The sequence below is a fragment of the Trematomus bernacchii genome, unplaced genomic scaffold (genome assembly GCF_902827165.1).
Source record: "Trematomus bernacchii unplaced genomic scaffold, fTreBer1.1, whole genome shotgun sequence".
Lineage (NCBI taxonomy): Eukaryota > Metazoa > Chordata > Actinopteri > Perciformes > Nototheniidae > Trematomus > Trematomus bernacchii.
Window position 1 is genome coordinate 1,322,527 of NW_022987469.1, and position 16,390 is coordinate 1,338,916.

General features: G+C 43.6%; 1 protein-coding gene across 1 annotated transcript in view; it reads right to left on the reverse strand.

Moving 5' to 3' along the window:
* plxnb1b (plexin b1b) overlaps window positions 1-16,390 on the reverse strand; it is a 65,129-nt gene that overhangs the window by 14,660 nt on the left and 34,079 nt on the right. Inside the window, 14 exon segments of the mRNA XM_034143780.1 lie at window positions 1,239-1,446; window positions 3,512-3,688; window positions 3,896-4,032; window positions 4,333-4,438; window positions 4,653-4,804; window positions 5,421-5,587; window positions 5,804-5,897; window positions 6,429-6,551; window positions 6,680-6,814; window positions 7,748-7,825; window positions 7,827-8,669; window positions 9,382-9,490; window positions 11,577-11,685; window positions 13,827-13,983. Coding sequence (XP_033999671.1) covers window positions 1,239-1,446; window positions 3,512-3,688; window positions 3,896-4,032; window positions 4,333-4,438; window positions 4,653-4,804; window positions 5,421-5,587; window positions 5,804-5,897; window positions 6,429-6,551; window positions 6,680-6,814; window positions 7,748-7,825; window positions 7,827-8,669; window positions 9,382-9,490; window positions 11,577-11,685; window positions 13,827-13,983 — 2,595 coding nt within the window.

Consider the following 16,390-nt stretch of genomic DNA (forward strand, 5'->3'; position numbering starts at 1 on the left):
AAAGTGTGCTATATAAATCAAATGTATTATTTACATTTATAAAAAAAAAAAATGTATATTTCATAGGTAGACGTAATGTTTGATTGTTCTTTTTTAATTTAGGCTACTTTTAATTTCTTCAAATGCACCTGATTTATTCAACAAAAATACTGTGTTTAATTAATGTATTAAAGGGGACCTATCATGCAAAATGCACTTTTTGATGTCTTTTATACATAAAGATGTGTCCCCGGTGTGTCAGGGAACTCACGCAGCGTCAGAAAATAAAACCCTCTCTTTTCCTCTGTACCCACATCTCTAAAAACGGGGGAACAACAGAGCTGATCCAGATTTGCGTCCGATATGACGTAATATCGGCGGCGGACCCACAGCACTATCAGAAACGTTGCTATCAGAAACAATGCCCGACTGTTTTGGACGTAATATGGTCGGTGTTTACATTAGCATCGCTAGCACTCAGAGCTAACCTGTACTGGAGAGCATGTGTGTGAAGAAGCTGGATATAAAAAAGGAACTCACCTTGTGGTATAACCGGCAAGAAAGAAAGCCTTTGAGCTCCATACTGTTTCAGAAATAACCCTTAATCTAATAATCCTTGCGTTTCATCACCGCAGCATTTTAGACAGTATCTGCCAGGTCCCGCATGAGCCGGCATAAGCTCTGCCCCCTCTTATTTTTATTTATTTTCAGTTTAAAAAAAGAAAAAAGCTTTATTTTTTATTTAGCCTTTATTTATACAGGTGAAAATCTCATTGAGACACAGGGTCTCATTCTCAAGAGACCCGTTTATGCCCAGAATCAGCAATTTTGTAACAGGAAGTGAAATAGAGGGATATGAGGCATGGCTAGAATGGGTGATCTGTTTGGTTTTTTGAACAAAACACTTCATAGACATGTTTTTTATATGTTTTTATATATCTGAGACCTATGCTATTGCCTACAGATAGCATGATGGGTGACTTTTAAACTAAATCAGCAGTTTAACTATTCTAGAGGTCTATCCCATAAGAGGAGACATTTTTTATTCTGAATATCTTGTCTTTCCTAGGGTCACATTGTTCTGTTGTCTTACATAATACACTTAGGTAAAACACTTCTTATTGATATTTATTTTCTCTTGGATTTATTTGCATTGCATTTGAAATTGAGGTTATCCAAAATGAACGGAAAGTATTCAGATTACATTCCTTTTATATTGAGATAACATGTTTTTACAGGTAACTAGTTATAACACATACCTGTTTGACAGAGCAGAGGGGGTCTCTAGGACAGCTGCGTTCAGGACTCTTCCCCCCGTCCTCCCCCTGCTCTACACTCCTCCTCTTCCTCTTCCTCCTCCTCCTCTTACTCTGGCTGATGGACTGGAAGGGGGAGACGGAGACGACCATGCGGGGCTCCTGCACCACGTCCAGGTTGTGACCCGACACGTAGATCAGCCGGCCGCCACTAAACAACAGAACACGCTGTCATTACACTGCACACTGCTCTGTCAGCTCATACTGTCCTATTGTGAACCAGGAAATGTTGAGTACCCCAAAGTTAGCATCCGGCATAGAAACGGTCAATTTAGACATAACCAAGTTAAAAAGGCAAGCAAGCCAATAAAGCTCCTTTTTATAGAAACTGCCGGATGCTAACTTTCAAACAGCTCTGAAAAAAATTCAGAGACAACTCCACATTTTTCTTAAATCTTAATCTCTACATGTAAGGCAGCGATTCCATTCGGAGAAATGTTGTCAGTAGTTTATAGAATAATACAAATGTTTAATTTAATCAAACACATTCATGGTTTATTAAATGTACTTCAGAATTCGAAAATCTCATTTATTTACCCCAAAAAATCACTCCCACAAAGTGTTGGGTTTACAACTTACACACACAAGCTCATATAACTTTATCACTGTGATTCTAAAAAGACATGTCAGGCTGAATCTGTGTCTAAAATGATGCACAAGATATCTAGAATATTACTATTGGATGAACTGGTGGATGAACTGGTGCATACTATAAATCAGGGGTCGGCAACCCCTGGCACGCGTGCCAGCATTGGCACGCGGCACCGTAACCAGTGGCACACTAGGATTAAGTGGAATAAGTGTGCAAAATATTTAAATTGTATTTTCGGATCCTGAACGAGACCGCCGCCAGAGCGCGTCTCCCCGTTACCTGCAGAAGGAAGCCATGCACGCAGCGCAGCCCCGCTCTGTTGAACTCCAGGTGACTTTCTGCCGCTTTCCTCCGTGGTGCAGTGCTGATCATTTCACCACGGAGGAAAGCACAAATTGCAGTACCCATAAGGAGCTGTACAAATATCAGTTTTTGCGTGGCTGTGTCTTTAGTTGAAAGCCCAGTGGCGATCTGCTCATCTCTCATTGAAATAATATGCTACAAAGGGGCGGACTGGCAATCTGTGTGTTGAACTTTCCTGTCGGCTCCCAGACCGTAGTCGAGGAGGGCAGAAGCAACAAGCTTCAGGTTCAATAACCCACTTTAGCTTAAATGACTGGAGAGAGGCGAGCTCTTCTTGGGATGCATTTATTTAGCTGTTCTTCTGTTTCACAAAATACATCACAGACCTCTGTTTTTCTGCTGCCTCGTTTCACTTCCAGAAACATACACACGCTCCCTCACTGTCGCTCTACCATCCACACACACACACATGCACACGCCACACCCCTCTCTCTCTCTCTTAAAGGGACAGCGATCTCATCTCACTCTGCATGACCCTAATATCATAACATGTGTGTTCTGGAGAATCACAGAACGGACGATCGTCCTTATTATTATGCCGTTTAAACCAATTATTTAAATGTGTTTGTTAAATTCGGAATTATGTAAGTTGTGCTGACAGGTCCACACACTGCTTCCCCGCAGCGAGGCTCCCCCCACCCTCCTGTTGATAGTTCACCAGCGTCAAGCTCCTCAACACCCCCCCCCCCCCCTTGATCATTTTCGATCGTTGGCACGCTGATAACAATGAATTTTTTTAATGGCACATCATATCAAAAAGGTTGCCGACCCCTGCTATAAATAGTCCAACCAGAGAAACTGATAATGCTGAAGTGGTCTCTTCATTTTTTTCAGAGCTATATGCTGGGCAATTTGCACAATTAGCATAAGTGCGATTAATTCACATTAATTAGCATTATAGCCTATGTTGACAACAGTAACAAAAAAATGGCTTGGCCGATTTGGAAAATGTTGGAGTGGTTTTGGGGGTTATTGAGGATGTTGAATCAATTTCCGAAATGTTCAGGACAAAAAAAATTGCTGTTTTAACCAGAATATGGTGATATGTGTACTCTGTGAGCTGATTTGATTCATTTTGGGTCGATTTTGAAGTTTTAGAGGACGCTGGATCATTTTGATTGGACAGATTGCTTATTTATTTGAAAGAAAATTGTCCGCCATAGAGGTAATCATTTTCATCTTGTAGTTTCTATATCCAATGGTCTCAACACTTCTCATGGTCGTCAATTGTACACTGTGAGCAGCTGATGGTCAGACTCACTCCAGGAAGCTCTTGGCAGGTGAGGCGTGGGTGATGTTGGGGTTGTGGGTGTAGCAGTAGGCGGGGGTGTGGAGGTGGCGCTGGCTGCTGCTGTAGTGCAGGCTGACCCGGTGGTCTCCGGTCTTATCACTGCTGCCCGTCACACACTGAACACTGGAGCTCTGCACCTCCGACACACTGAGGAGGAACACAGGAGAGACACATTCAGAGAGGAGGTGATACCTCACTGACCCCCCCTCCCCGCCCTCAAACGGAGGTCAAAGGTCAGGCAGACAGAGGGAACGATAAACGAGGAGGTCTTTATGGTGACAGAGATAAGAGCAGAAACAGCAGCTTTTACATGGAAGCTACTTTGAATCGAGTGTGTGTGCGTGTGTCCCTTACATCTCGCAGGGCAACCCCCCCACTGTGATGGTGAGGTCAGAAGGACGTCCTGTCAGCAGGTTTCGGCCTGTGATGGTCAGGGATGTCCCTCCAGCTTTGGGCCCCCGTTCAGGAGACACCCCCATCACAAATGGGTCCTGAGAAGGGGGAGAGGGTGGAGGGAGACGACTGTAAGTAGGGCTGCATAATGAATCAAAATATTATCAAAATTCGCGAAAATGGACTGGTGTAAAATCCAATTCACAGTCCACAGTATTTTGGAAGGCAATATATGTGGAAATATCTGAATGAAGTATAGTGATGCTGCAAAGAAGTACCAGCCTACAAACTATTCAACAGGCATCATTTTAATATACATGTATTTTTTATCGCAATGTGAATGCAAGGTCTCACCAGACCTCTACTGATCCACTGTGATGTAACTTAATGCGGTGTACCTGGTAGCTGAAGGTCTGGGGGGAGCGCCCTAACTCTCCTCCGCTCACGGTTACAGACACAGGCCCCACCCTCTCTCCTCCACTGGCTCTGGTCCTGCACACAATCCTGGAGACAGACAGCAGTCCCTGGTCAGACGCTCTTAATAAACATGCATACATGCACCCTGACAATGTTTACTAAAGTCAATCATTCTTTTACAATAACATTTTTCTTGTTTTGTAGCGTTTACTTTAAGAAAATCATTTCTCAATTCTGATGATATCAAGTTAAAGATATGAACATTAAGACCCTCCACCCCCCTGCAGAGGTTGGTGTGTACCTGGAGGAGACCTCGTAGAGGCTGGGGATGACGGTGCAGGAAATCTCTGCGACTGACACAGAGTGCAGGATGTCTTCTGCCTTCTGGCCCAGGTTGGAGCCGGAGATGGTTACCATGGTGCCGCCCTCCAGTAGGCCAGAGAGGGGCTCAATCTGAAGAAGTCATAAAAAAGCTTCATTAAGCTTTCCGGAAGCATGGCATCTCTTAACATTAACGATTCATCTGTACGTGCCCATTCATTCAAGTTTCTAAACTAATGAAGTAAAAGCTCTATAAGATATATGAGTTTCCCACAAACCTTTAATAAAGAATAGTTTATTTGTAATTCTCGTAATGAGAATAGCAATAAATAAATAAATGACAAGGAATTGGTTAAAAGATAATAACTTCATTTACTCACAATGGAAGAATCTAGTAAATACAATTTATGGAATGGAAAAAATAACAACGAGAATCAGAAACTAAGTTAATATCTTTAATGAAAGATGGAAAAATGTCTGTTATAGAACACAAAACATTTATAATGACCAGGTGGTAAGATGTGACAATTCATGTACTTATGAGTAATATATTAATGTTGTATCCATTATGTGTAAGCTATACCTTTTTGATCAATTTGTGTGGTTTCTTTCCTCTCTTTTCCTGATTTGTCGATTGTTATGTAGTTATTTTATGTAAGTGTTTCTTCTGTTGTGTATGCCTTGTAATCAAATACATTTTTTTAATGCAAAAACATTAAGAACAGTGAGGTCAAGGGTCAGTACTCACCGAGTGGATGACGGGGGCGGGGCACGTCTGCTGCACGGGTTCACTGCAGGACTGTGAATACAAGCAGCTGGCCTGAGCCCCCCCACACCACACACAGCCGTACTTATGGTCTGCGGTGTGGCAGTGGCTGCAGTCAGAGCGGCCCACCGAGCAGTTGTACAGAGTCACTGAGAGACAGAGCACAGGCAGGTCAGGGGGGGGGGGGGGGGTGTGTGTGTGTGAGTGTGAGTGTGAGTGTGAGTGTGAGTGTGAGTGTGAGTGTGAGTGTGAGTGTGTGTGTGTGTGTGTGTGTGTGTGTGTGTGTGTGTGTGTGTGTGTGTGTGTGTGTGTGTGAGACAGAGGAAAATAGATATTGAGTGTAACACATTAGAACCTGAACTCACCATACAGATCAGGAGAGCTGTCCACATGGAAGGTGTCCCTCCTCTTCACATACACCATGGCATTGTATTCCTCCACCGGAGCAGAATATGTGTACTGGACAAACAACGGTTTCATTTCAAACACACTGTGACTAAGTATACACAGTTTAATCCTGCCTAAAACATCATGAGTCTATCATCATAAATGACATGTACTTGATCAAAGCCTTACACCTGTGTTTGTGATGAACATATTGGATTTATTTTAAAAAACTACCTACAACATTTTTCTCTAATTCTAAATAAAGATACTGTAAATTAGATGTTTTATTTACACAAAATGAGAACAGGTTAGAGTAACAACCTATGCAGGTGTTTCAGACATCATATAATGCTAATGGCATCCTCTCACACATTGCTGCATATTTGTTGTTATTTTGACCAGTTTTCATTTTCTGCATTCTCTAAATGACAACATTTCAATTTGGTTGAAATGTCGTCAGTAGCTTACAGAAGGAAACACAAAAGTTAATTTCATTCAAGCACATGCCTATAAATATTAAAACCAGATAAACTGATCTGTTTGCAGTGGTCCCGAGCTTTTTATACACATGGTCTTATAAAGCGTGAGTACAGATGTGCAGACCTGGTGCAGTTGACAGGTGATGTCAAAGTTGGATGGATTCATGTCATCAGTTTCTACGTAGGCGTCCACCACCACCGTCTGCCCCTCGATGACCAACACACACTCATAGTCCAGGTCTGCATCCTGAACACACACACACACACACACAAAGACTGTTTAGTGACAGCATCCACAGAGTCATCGCTTACATGAGTTGAGGCTGAGAGAGACAGAGAGTGTATGTGTGCGTGTGCGTGTGTGTTTGTGTGTACCTGGTAGAGGTGCAGGTTGCGTGCCAGTAAGGTGATTTTCCTCTCCACTCTGACAGGGAGCAGCGCTGAACCCTGGACCTTCTCCACACAGGGACACGCTGAGGACCCCCAGCTGACGTAGGAGCCTTCGTCCCCCTGTTGCCCAAAACACACACAAAAATACACACAGAAACACACAGACACTCATTATGAGCTAGTGAGGTAGCACAGTGATGCTGCAGATCAGACAAACCATTAACTGTTCATTTCTGATATTTATGTAATATTGTAGTAACAGTGCACTGGCCTAAAGAAAAGCTCCACTGATGTTATACATCACTCTGTATCCCGGAGTTTTGGAGTTATACTGCACATGTGATAAAGAAGTATAAAGGCTTTAGTATCTCCAGAGGGAGCTGTGATGTGACTTGAGTCAGTGCCGTCTGGGTTTGTAGTTTGAACAGTTAAAAGTGAGCTAACAGACATCTGTAGTCTGCACATTTTTGCTGCAAGAAACATGAACAGAACACACCTGAATCCAGAGGGTCCAGATGCAGTCTGCAAACTCCCCACATTACTTTGCAACAACCTCCCCCCTAAGATGTTTCTCAACTCTGAATGAGATACTGTGTGTCCACAGATAAGTGATAGGAGAGCAATGTTTAATCATTTCATTTCTTAAATATTCCTAGACATGGAGGGTTTGTTTTTATCCTCTTTCCTTACACTGAGCCATGTTGGTAAATATTGTGTTAATGTTAACATATTCCATTCACTGCAAAAACACACAGCAGAAAACGTTCAAAGTCAGTTTGTAAAACTAATACTGATCTGTAAATGTAAAAAGCATGAAAAAAGGAAATGAATGGCTAACAAAAACAGCTGCAGCAGATCACACTGGGGCAGCTGTCTTGTATTCCATAGGATCAGTATAAAAAGCAAAAGGAAACAGAGCCAGGTGTCAGACAGAGGAAGAACAGGAGGGTTTGAGCTGTGATCCTGTCGGTGGAACCGGGAGCCCTGCCAGGCTCCTGGAGATTTGACAGGAAGTAGAAGAAGAAGAAGTAGGAGGCTGGCGGCTGAACTCACCGGGAGGAAGGCGTCAGCTGGATCATACTGGTAGTCCAGCTCTGAGTCAGTATCCAACAGGTGGGGGTAGGACGGGGGGGGCGTGGTCTACCTCACCGTCACCTGAAAGCACGGTGGCAGCAGAAAATGTTGCCGTGTCGTTTTCTGACAGTGCAGTGCTCTCAGTGTGGACGTCCTCTTCTTCTATGGGATCGAGGAGAACCTCAGGGTCGCTGCCTGGGCCCCCTGCCTGAGTGCTGGAGTCCTGCGTGGGCATCAGAGTAGTGGTCTGGCTCAGGTCAGGAGGGGGCTCTGAGTCGTTGGGGTCACCCACAGAGAAAGGTGTTGGCAGGGGGAAGCCAGACGAGGCAGGGGTGGGGGGCTCGGCCAGGCTCAAAGCTCCCTCGGCTTCCTGAGTGCCGCTGTGGGGAGACCCCGTCATCACCTCCAGGGGGGTGGAATCCTCCTCATATGGGGGGAGGATCAAAGGCACCGCAGGGTCCAGGTCTTCCTCGACACCGTCAGCAATGGTGACTGGCACCAACTGCGTGGCTGCCACGGCGACACTGGGTGTGACACTTTGGGAGACAACAAAAAGCTCCTCCTGCTGGTGGGTAGTGAGCTCTGGGGGGGGCGGGTGTAGTGGGGGGGGGCGGGTGTAGTGGGTGGAGCCGTGGTAGAGGGGAGGGTGCTGACAGGCAGAGGTGGGGTGGTAGGGGGGGGTGGTTGGCTCAATCCTGGTGGTGGTTGCAGGTGGAGTCGTGGGTGCAGGGGGGGTGGTTGGCTCCTGAGTGGTTGCTACGGTGACGGGGGCGGCGGTTGTCGTTGTAGTAGCAATAGTTGTTGTTGTTAGGATGGTGGTGGTTGTCATGGCAGCGGTTGTGCTAGTTGTGATGACTTTTATCGGTTTGATAGTGGGAGGAGCTGAGGTGGGGAGTTTGAACTGGGAGGGGGGAGGGGGGAGGAGGGGGAGACATGAGGAGAGGGTGAGACAGTAAAATAAAAGTAATGGGCTCAGGGAAATGGAAATAACCAATGAGTGAACTTAAACATGACGATAAACACAAGCTGCTGTTATTGTGTTATTGGTGCTAATGACACAGCATGGTGTGTATGTTTGGAGGAAGCTGGGACTGTAGCTGTTGTGCATATGACATAAAGCCTTTGAATCTTTGAAAAATAATGAGGCTTTTAATGGCTTATGAGGTACAACAAAACATGTATGGGCGCTGGGGAATGCAAGCATCATATCAGAATAGGAAAATGTACCAAACATGTTCTTATGCATCCAAATGCTCAGAACAAAACACTCAAGTGGTTTTAGTTTAATAACTGAACAGACACTGAAGCGGTTTATGTTTGCTTTGTGTTAGATCTGAAATGAGTGACCGTTATGTGAAGCTGTTGAATGAAGAGAAGAATATGTGCACTAAATAAATAAATAAATGTGTATCATATGCTCCAAGACTCCTTAGCTAATGGCTCATTTCTCAGCAGGGGGCAGCAATGCATCAGACAATTTGCAAACCCCCCCTTTTGCTTGTGTGCAATCAACTTACAGCTTCTTCTACAAAGATATGAACACTATGCAGGCTGTGTCTGTACGGAGCTCAGAGTGCACTCTGCATCAGATATTTATTGTTAAATGAACTTACATGTTGGTTGTAGATGATCACACCCTCCTCACAGGTGGGCTTGTGGGTGCACAGGTGCTGGTGAACGCACCAGTTACATCCCCACCGGCTCAAAACACAGCCCCGGCATCTGCACACACAATAACAGCTGGTTAGATAAGAGGCAGGAAACGATAGACTGTCAAAGGTTGATGCTGCAAGGTGACAACACGTAAAAGGGGGCCGGGGGGGTCAATGAAGAGTGAGAAGATCAGGTTTAATATACGTAATGTGGGATTTTATCTACAAGATAGAAGAGGTGGAGAACAAAGGTATAGAGATACTAACAGGCATTTCACACACTGATGTTTAGAGGCCATTTTCTCAACGGCTCTTCACTCTGTTAATGGACGTTTATTCTGAATGATCCTCCGCAGCAGAGGAGCCAGAAAAACTGCAACAGTCCTTTAATTGATATCTGACGGTAATTTATGACAAGCACCAGTGCGAGTGAATTCTAGCTACATTACCATTATTTAAAGTAAAAGTCACCTAAGGCCAATAATCAGTGGCGTCTTCCGAGAACAACTTGTACGAACACATTTGTTCTTAAATGACACGTAAAAGTGACATGAGAGAATTTACGGCTTTCACCAGTTTTCTGGCACTGAATTTTCTCTCAGAAATGAATGGAATTCTTGAGCAGTCCAGACCTGTCAGTACAGTGCCCCTCTTCTCTGGGGAAGAGGACTCCTTGTGACTGTTTGAGAATCACAGGCCCTGCATTCACACCCTGGAGGACAACTTCTATACTGAACTGTGAAATCAAATGAGTCTTTTATAGCACTCAGTAAATGGACATGCCATGATGCTGATGATATGATTAACAGAATACAACTGTGTGTAAACTTATATGAATATAGTATAGCTATATACCGTATAGTTATATGACAAGCCAGTGAGAAGCTGAGCAGACAGCATCACTCTGTGAGGAAACTTTCAGGAGTATATATAACTTAGTAACTACAGCAATATGACTGTATACAGTTATTCTGTCACCATATCATCATCATCATCATCATCATCATGGCTCGGCACAGAGGTTCACTGTAGGCTGCAGTCCAGTGGACAGAATGTTCTGGTCTTTATGCAGATCTCTCTCCACATCGAGTGTCGGATGGATCATTTGCATGAATGAATTCCTCTTCACTCGTCATGTCTCACATGTACATCACCACATACACAGTGATTGTATTTCCTGCATAAAAACCCATCCTAGTATTAGAGGCAAGTTTTAAAACACATTATATTATGATAACTGTGTCTGACATTGCACCCCTCCCCTGGGCCCCTCATGGTCTTCCTCATAAGCCTCCCACTGACACACAGGCAGCTATAAAACATTATATCATACAGCTATTATACAGCGTCCGGGGAGCAGTGTTGGGGTTTGGTGGCTTGCGAGGCCCAGTAGATGAAGACACACATTGTACTGAGGACTTGAAGGCAACCCTCTGGTGCCCAAGCCAAGTCCCTACTGAACAGCTGCCATCCCATCCACACTGTTGCATATGACTGAATCAGCTGTTAATGTGTAACATTATCACGTCCATCTCTGTGACGGTCACATCATGTCCTGAGACTTTGGCAGCTGTATTAATATCTTCTAATATCAAACAGCTAACTAAGTGACGGTGTTCTAGGTTGATGTCATGCTGACACAGAGTGGGACAGGTAGCCTTACACAGCAATTCATGGGAGTCGGTGCTCACGGTCAAATCTGACCTACTCAACAGCCTGAAACTGCAGGTTTTTGCAGAAAAGAGGTTTGGTGAATTTACACTTAGAACGCATATATATATATATAAATATATAAAAAGCATGGAGCCTAATGTCTTTTACTTCTTTTATGATGGAGGTCTATCCTGAACAAAGCCAGCAGTATGGTATTAGCCCAGTGAGCGGAGCAGATGAAGAGGGGAAGGACTCTGGAGTCAGAGGACTGCAGCCTTCATAGGCACGCTATGATGAGATATTTCATTTAGGATACATTGGCACGAAAGCAGCCAGGGTGTGTATGAAAGGGTTCAACATATTAGAACCAGGTGGGCAGTGGAGAAGAAATGGAAAACAGACGTGAGACAGATGGGTTGATGGACAGAATAAACAGGGTACAGCATGGGGCCTCGGACAGAGAGAGACTGGAGCACAGAGGTAGAGAGATCACGGAGACTCACGGCATGCTGCCAGACAGCTGCTTCACAGCCGTACAGTCGTAGAAGGTGAAATCCCTCGATGTGACCGTGACGTCGCCGAAGCGAAGAGACAGAGGGACGGTGACGAAGTCTGCAGAGAACCAAACACAGAGAGGAAGACGGCATGAGGAAGAGCTGGAAACAACACAGAGCAACATGGAGCTTCACCTCAGCCAATGGGGCTCGGGAAATATTTGGCCAATTTAACATCTCTGATTCAGAAAGTCCCAGATAAGCACGATGTTTCTGTAACACGGGGGAGAAGGTGGGAGAAGGACCGGCCTAATAGAAGCCATGTGCAGCACACAGAAGCATGGATGCATGATGGAATAGTGAATGTAGGTCTTGTTTTCATAGTTACAATAATATTGCGCTCCTTGATTACATTTCTGAGGTCATGGAACAGGAAAACATTACGATATTAAACAGTCAGGTGATCAGACAGAACAGCAGTAATCCAGATAATGTCAATTCAATTATGAGATAAAACTATAAATACACCCAAACTGTTGGCAACAGTTCCTCATCCACAAGTGTAGGAAGAGAAAGTGGAAGCAGGAAGTTGTTTTTTTAAACTAAGATTATTGTTTACAACAGTTTGGGTCATTTTACAATTAGCATCTTACAAATAAGATCATTTAAATTCAAACTAACCTGTCTGTATGCTTGTGTTTCTCAGAGGCGTGCTTACAGCATGGTGATTTCGGTTATTGGCAATAATATGAATGATGACTCAAAGTACAGAAATAAGAAGCTGTATGAAAAGAGAAAATGTACACATGCCAGACACAACATACAGTAGCCCAGTGCTCCTGTTGCTGCTTAACACACTTTTAATTGAATTTTAATATTACAGCCATGTGGTCCTTTTCATTATAGAAACATTGATGAGTGCATTTTTAATCTTCCAGCCCGTTGTATCCTGTGGATGGAGGAAAGCCCCCGCTGAAGAGAATTTGGATGATCTAATAATGTTAGTGAGATTGCTTCATAGCAACCATAATCTGAGATTTTGACCCACAGCAATATCGGGCCTATTTACGGACACTTGAAAGTGAAGGGACATGGATAATGTATTCTTTTCGATAAGCAATTTTGTATTTTTCTATAGTTTATGAACCTGACAAATGGATATACTGTATGTTAATGTGCAATAGCATGTCAAGTTATGGTTACAGTGAGTACAGCTCACACAGAGGGCAGCACAGGGGTCCTATTGGTGAATTGCAGAAGAGGTAAAGGCATCATGTAGTAGACCGAGCCCACAGTGTGCAGACACGTAGCAGAGATATGCTTGTGTTCCTGTATTTTTAGAACAGAGCAAAGTTAAAGCAATGTATCTTTAACTTATGCACGCCTGGAAGCCGCGTTTGTTTCCAGGTGTGCAACAATGTTTTGCCTATTTAAAAGTGTTTAAAACATTTGCTGCTAGAGGATGAGGATCCAGTCCAAAACATTTAGAACTTGTGAGAGAGAAACATCAGCAGCGAGGTGAGAGTCTGGTCTTCATCTGTAGAGGAAGTGCTTCCTTTACAGGGCGTCAGTCCTTTTCTTTCCCAGTGAGCGCTGGTACTAACTCTCTGAAGTTAAGGTAAGCCACAGCTAGATCCTTAAATTCAGCCTGTGTGTCCATATCTCAGTACACCCCCCCCGGGCTGATTCTCCCTGAGCCCCGCACCCTGAGAACCACAACAAGCTGCGAGTTTCAGGAATGCAGGCATGGGAACCAGCGTCTGGGGGGGTGTGTGTGTGTGTGTGTGTGTGTGTGTGTGTGTGTGTGTGTGTCCTGTGAATGTTGGGGTGATTGTGACCTCTGTAGAGACTTCAATTGTTATTTACAAGCCCCTAAATCTTCTTTAATCATTGCCGCTGACTTACTAGAACAGACAGCACACTAAACAATCTCTGAAACTTAGGAAAACTAAATCACATATGAAAGCATAAAGGATGAATTAGATTTATGGGGACTTGTACGCTTTAAAGTACACACTCCCTGCTGTGTAAGCTGGTTTAGGAAAAAATGGATTGGGTTAACCTAGATTCATGGACACTGAGATTGAATTTATACGCGTACGGTATGTCTGTGCATGCCAACACACACGCAGAGATTTATCTCATTACAGGAAAAACCCTTCAGTCGCAAAGGTGAAAAGTTTGAAAAAGCAGTAATTAAACTGCAGCTTGATCTTCTCCGTTCCAGAAACAACAACAGTCAGGGTTGGAGTCACTCACCCTGTCCTGGGGGGACCCTGGGCACCCGGCCTCTGTCAGGAGAATGGCAGGTGGCTCCGCCCTCAGTGACGGAGGCAGGGCTGTGGCTGTCCTGGAAGAAGCAGGCGTAGCTCTCTCCTTTCTCCAACACCGGGAGTCCTGTGACGGACACTGACACCTGCAGAGACAAACAGCCACTTCAGGAACAGATACTATAAGGCCGATGAGGCCTAAAAACCCAACCCTAACTGTAGGAGCCAAAATGCTTGTTTTGCCATTGCTTATTACTTCTATTATTATCTTCATTTCTGTTTGCATCACGTTTAATTCTTATTGTTTATCACTTCCGGCAATGGTCACGTGGGTGTGGTTTATTGGTATCTAGGTCACCTGTTGGATGCCCGTTTGGAGGATATGATGTAAGAAGAGGGTGAATGGCGCTTTGATACTCTCTGTTGACCGTCCGGTCTGGAGTTCTATATTGTTTGTAGGCCTGTCGCGATAAGCAATTAATTGACTTATCGTACGATATATAAAAATGAACTAGATAACTTTTCTGACCTCGATAAATTGCCGTTTACAGTATTGAGTACAATTTTTCTCTGGTGTCGGAATGTCTCGCGATGTTGGTACATTCTTAAAAAACAAAACACCATTTCATTTCGGGTTAAAATGTGTTGTAACTGCGTTACTGAGAATTGTAACGGGTAATATACTACCCATATTTCATTAGTAATGCGTTACATTACTTTGTTACAGCAAAAAGTAATATATTACTGTAACTCCGTTACTTTTGTAACGCGTTACACCGAACACTGCAAATGACTACGGACTACGCGTCACAGCAAAGAGCACATTTGAGCCTCTCAGCGGCATAACTCATAGGGAGTTTGTGCTGCTCCACTAACAATATATGCATCTTTCCATGACTTTTCAAAGTGCCATTCTCAATGACCATTTCTTAAGTAACAGAAAAGGAATGGGGGGGTCAACACATCTCTAACACTGGCTGGTGTCTGGCTCTAAGTTCAGGGAGAGCTTGATTTGTGCGCAGAGCATGCAGTTTAAATGCCTTTTTGTAAAGACCTGGTCCACTTGTGATGTCGATAGGCAGTGGCTGTGTGTGTCAGTGAGAGTGAGAGGGAGAGAAAGCCATAGAAGGGCAAGACAAGTATAAAGCTCAACTTCTGGCTGAGGCTGGCTGCGTACAAAAGATTACACTATTACAACAATTTGTACTGGATATTTACGATATAGGATTGGAGACATCCTCCGTAAAGCAAGCGGCAATACTTTGAATAGATGAAATACATCGCCCAGCCGTATCATGTGGTAGACACCAAAGGTCTCAGTCAGATCCATGTATGCACTGTTTAAGAACCTCATGATTATCAAGTGTGCTCTCAGATCAGATATCTAGAGTTTCTTTCTGGCCTTTACCCGTGTTGTTTGACATGACATCACAAGATCTGGGGACAGCAATGGTCTAGCAGCAGACTGGTAGACATACAGAACAACATTCCCAACTGCAACAGGCTGTTATGATGAGACAGGAATCTCTGCATTACTGAGTCTTCTTCATCTATCAATCACCTAATTGTTTACTTATTTCCCCCCCAATGAATCATCTTGTCCGTAAAACCTCAGGAAATGATGAGAAATGCCCATCATTATTTCCTGAAGCCCAAAGTGATGTCATCAAATTGCATGTTTTGCCCACAAGTCTCCCCTAGGGGAAAGGTGACTGGTAATTACAGGCAATTTGGTGCAAATATCATGCATTAATTTAGCCTATTCTTGAAGTAGTTTATATTTTTGCATGCTATGGACTTGAAATTGCATAAATTAGGTATGACCGTTATGCTGCAATGAGTCGGTTTGAATTTGTTTGTGAGTGTCAGTCCCCAAAGCAGCCATTTATTGTAGTGATACCAGGGAAAGGGTTTGGCTGCCTGAGATCACAGCATGGGGTTTTAGATGGTGTTCTTTAAGGTCTTGGGGTCATATGTGGTATACAAATCTCACAGCCGCCGAGACAAATACAATGTTATTTACAAATGTATAACACAAAATAAATCTCTGTGCTCCCAGCTTTCAGATTCTGAACACCACTTCCATAGTACATACACTGCTGACCTGCAGTATTCTCCTAAGATCCCCTACCCTTCCATTCAAAAACACTACAATAGGTTCAAGGGTATCTAAAACTCAATACTTATATAATGTATTTGATGTTTAGTCCATAAATATGACAATTTATTTTTAGTATGGGGCACTTCTTTGCTGAATCTGGCTCCCTCATTAGTCTGAATTAACAAATCTCTTATATTTGTTACTAAAGCAGGGTCAAGATTTCTTTGTACCAACTTCCAGAAGCTGCAACGTTAACTGCAGGACTTACATTTGGCATAAAACCCAAACATGAAGCCTATTGAGTTTTCTGTTTATACTGTATTTACACTTCCAGGGAAAGATGTGATCCCATCTGCTGTCATTTACACCCACACAGAGTATTCATACTGAAAGTGGAAATGTTCTCTAGTAGTCTCTCCCATGATGGAACACTGTGTGTATTGTATATATTT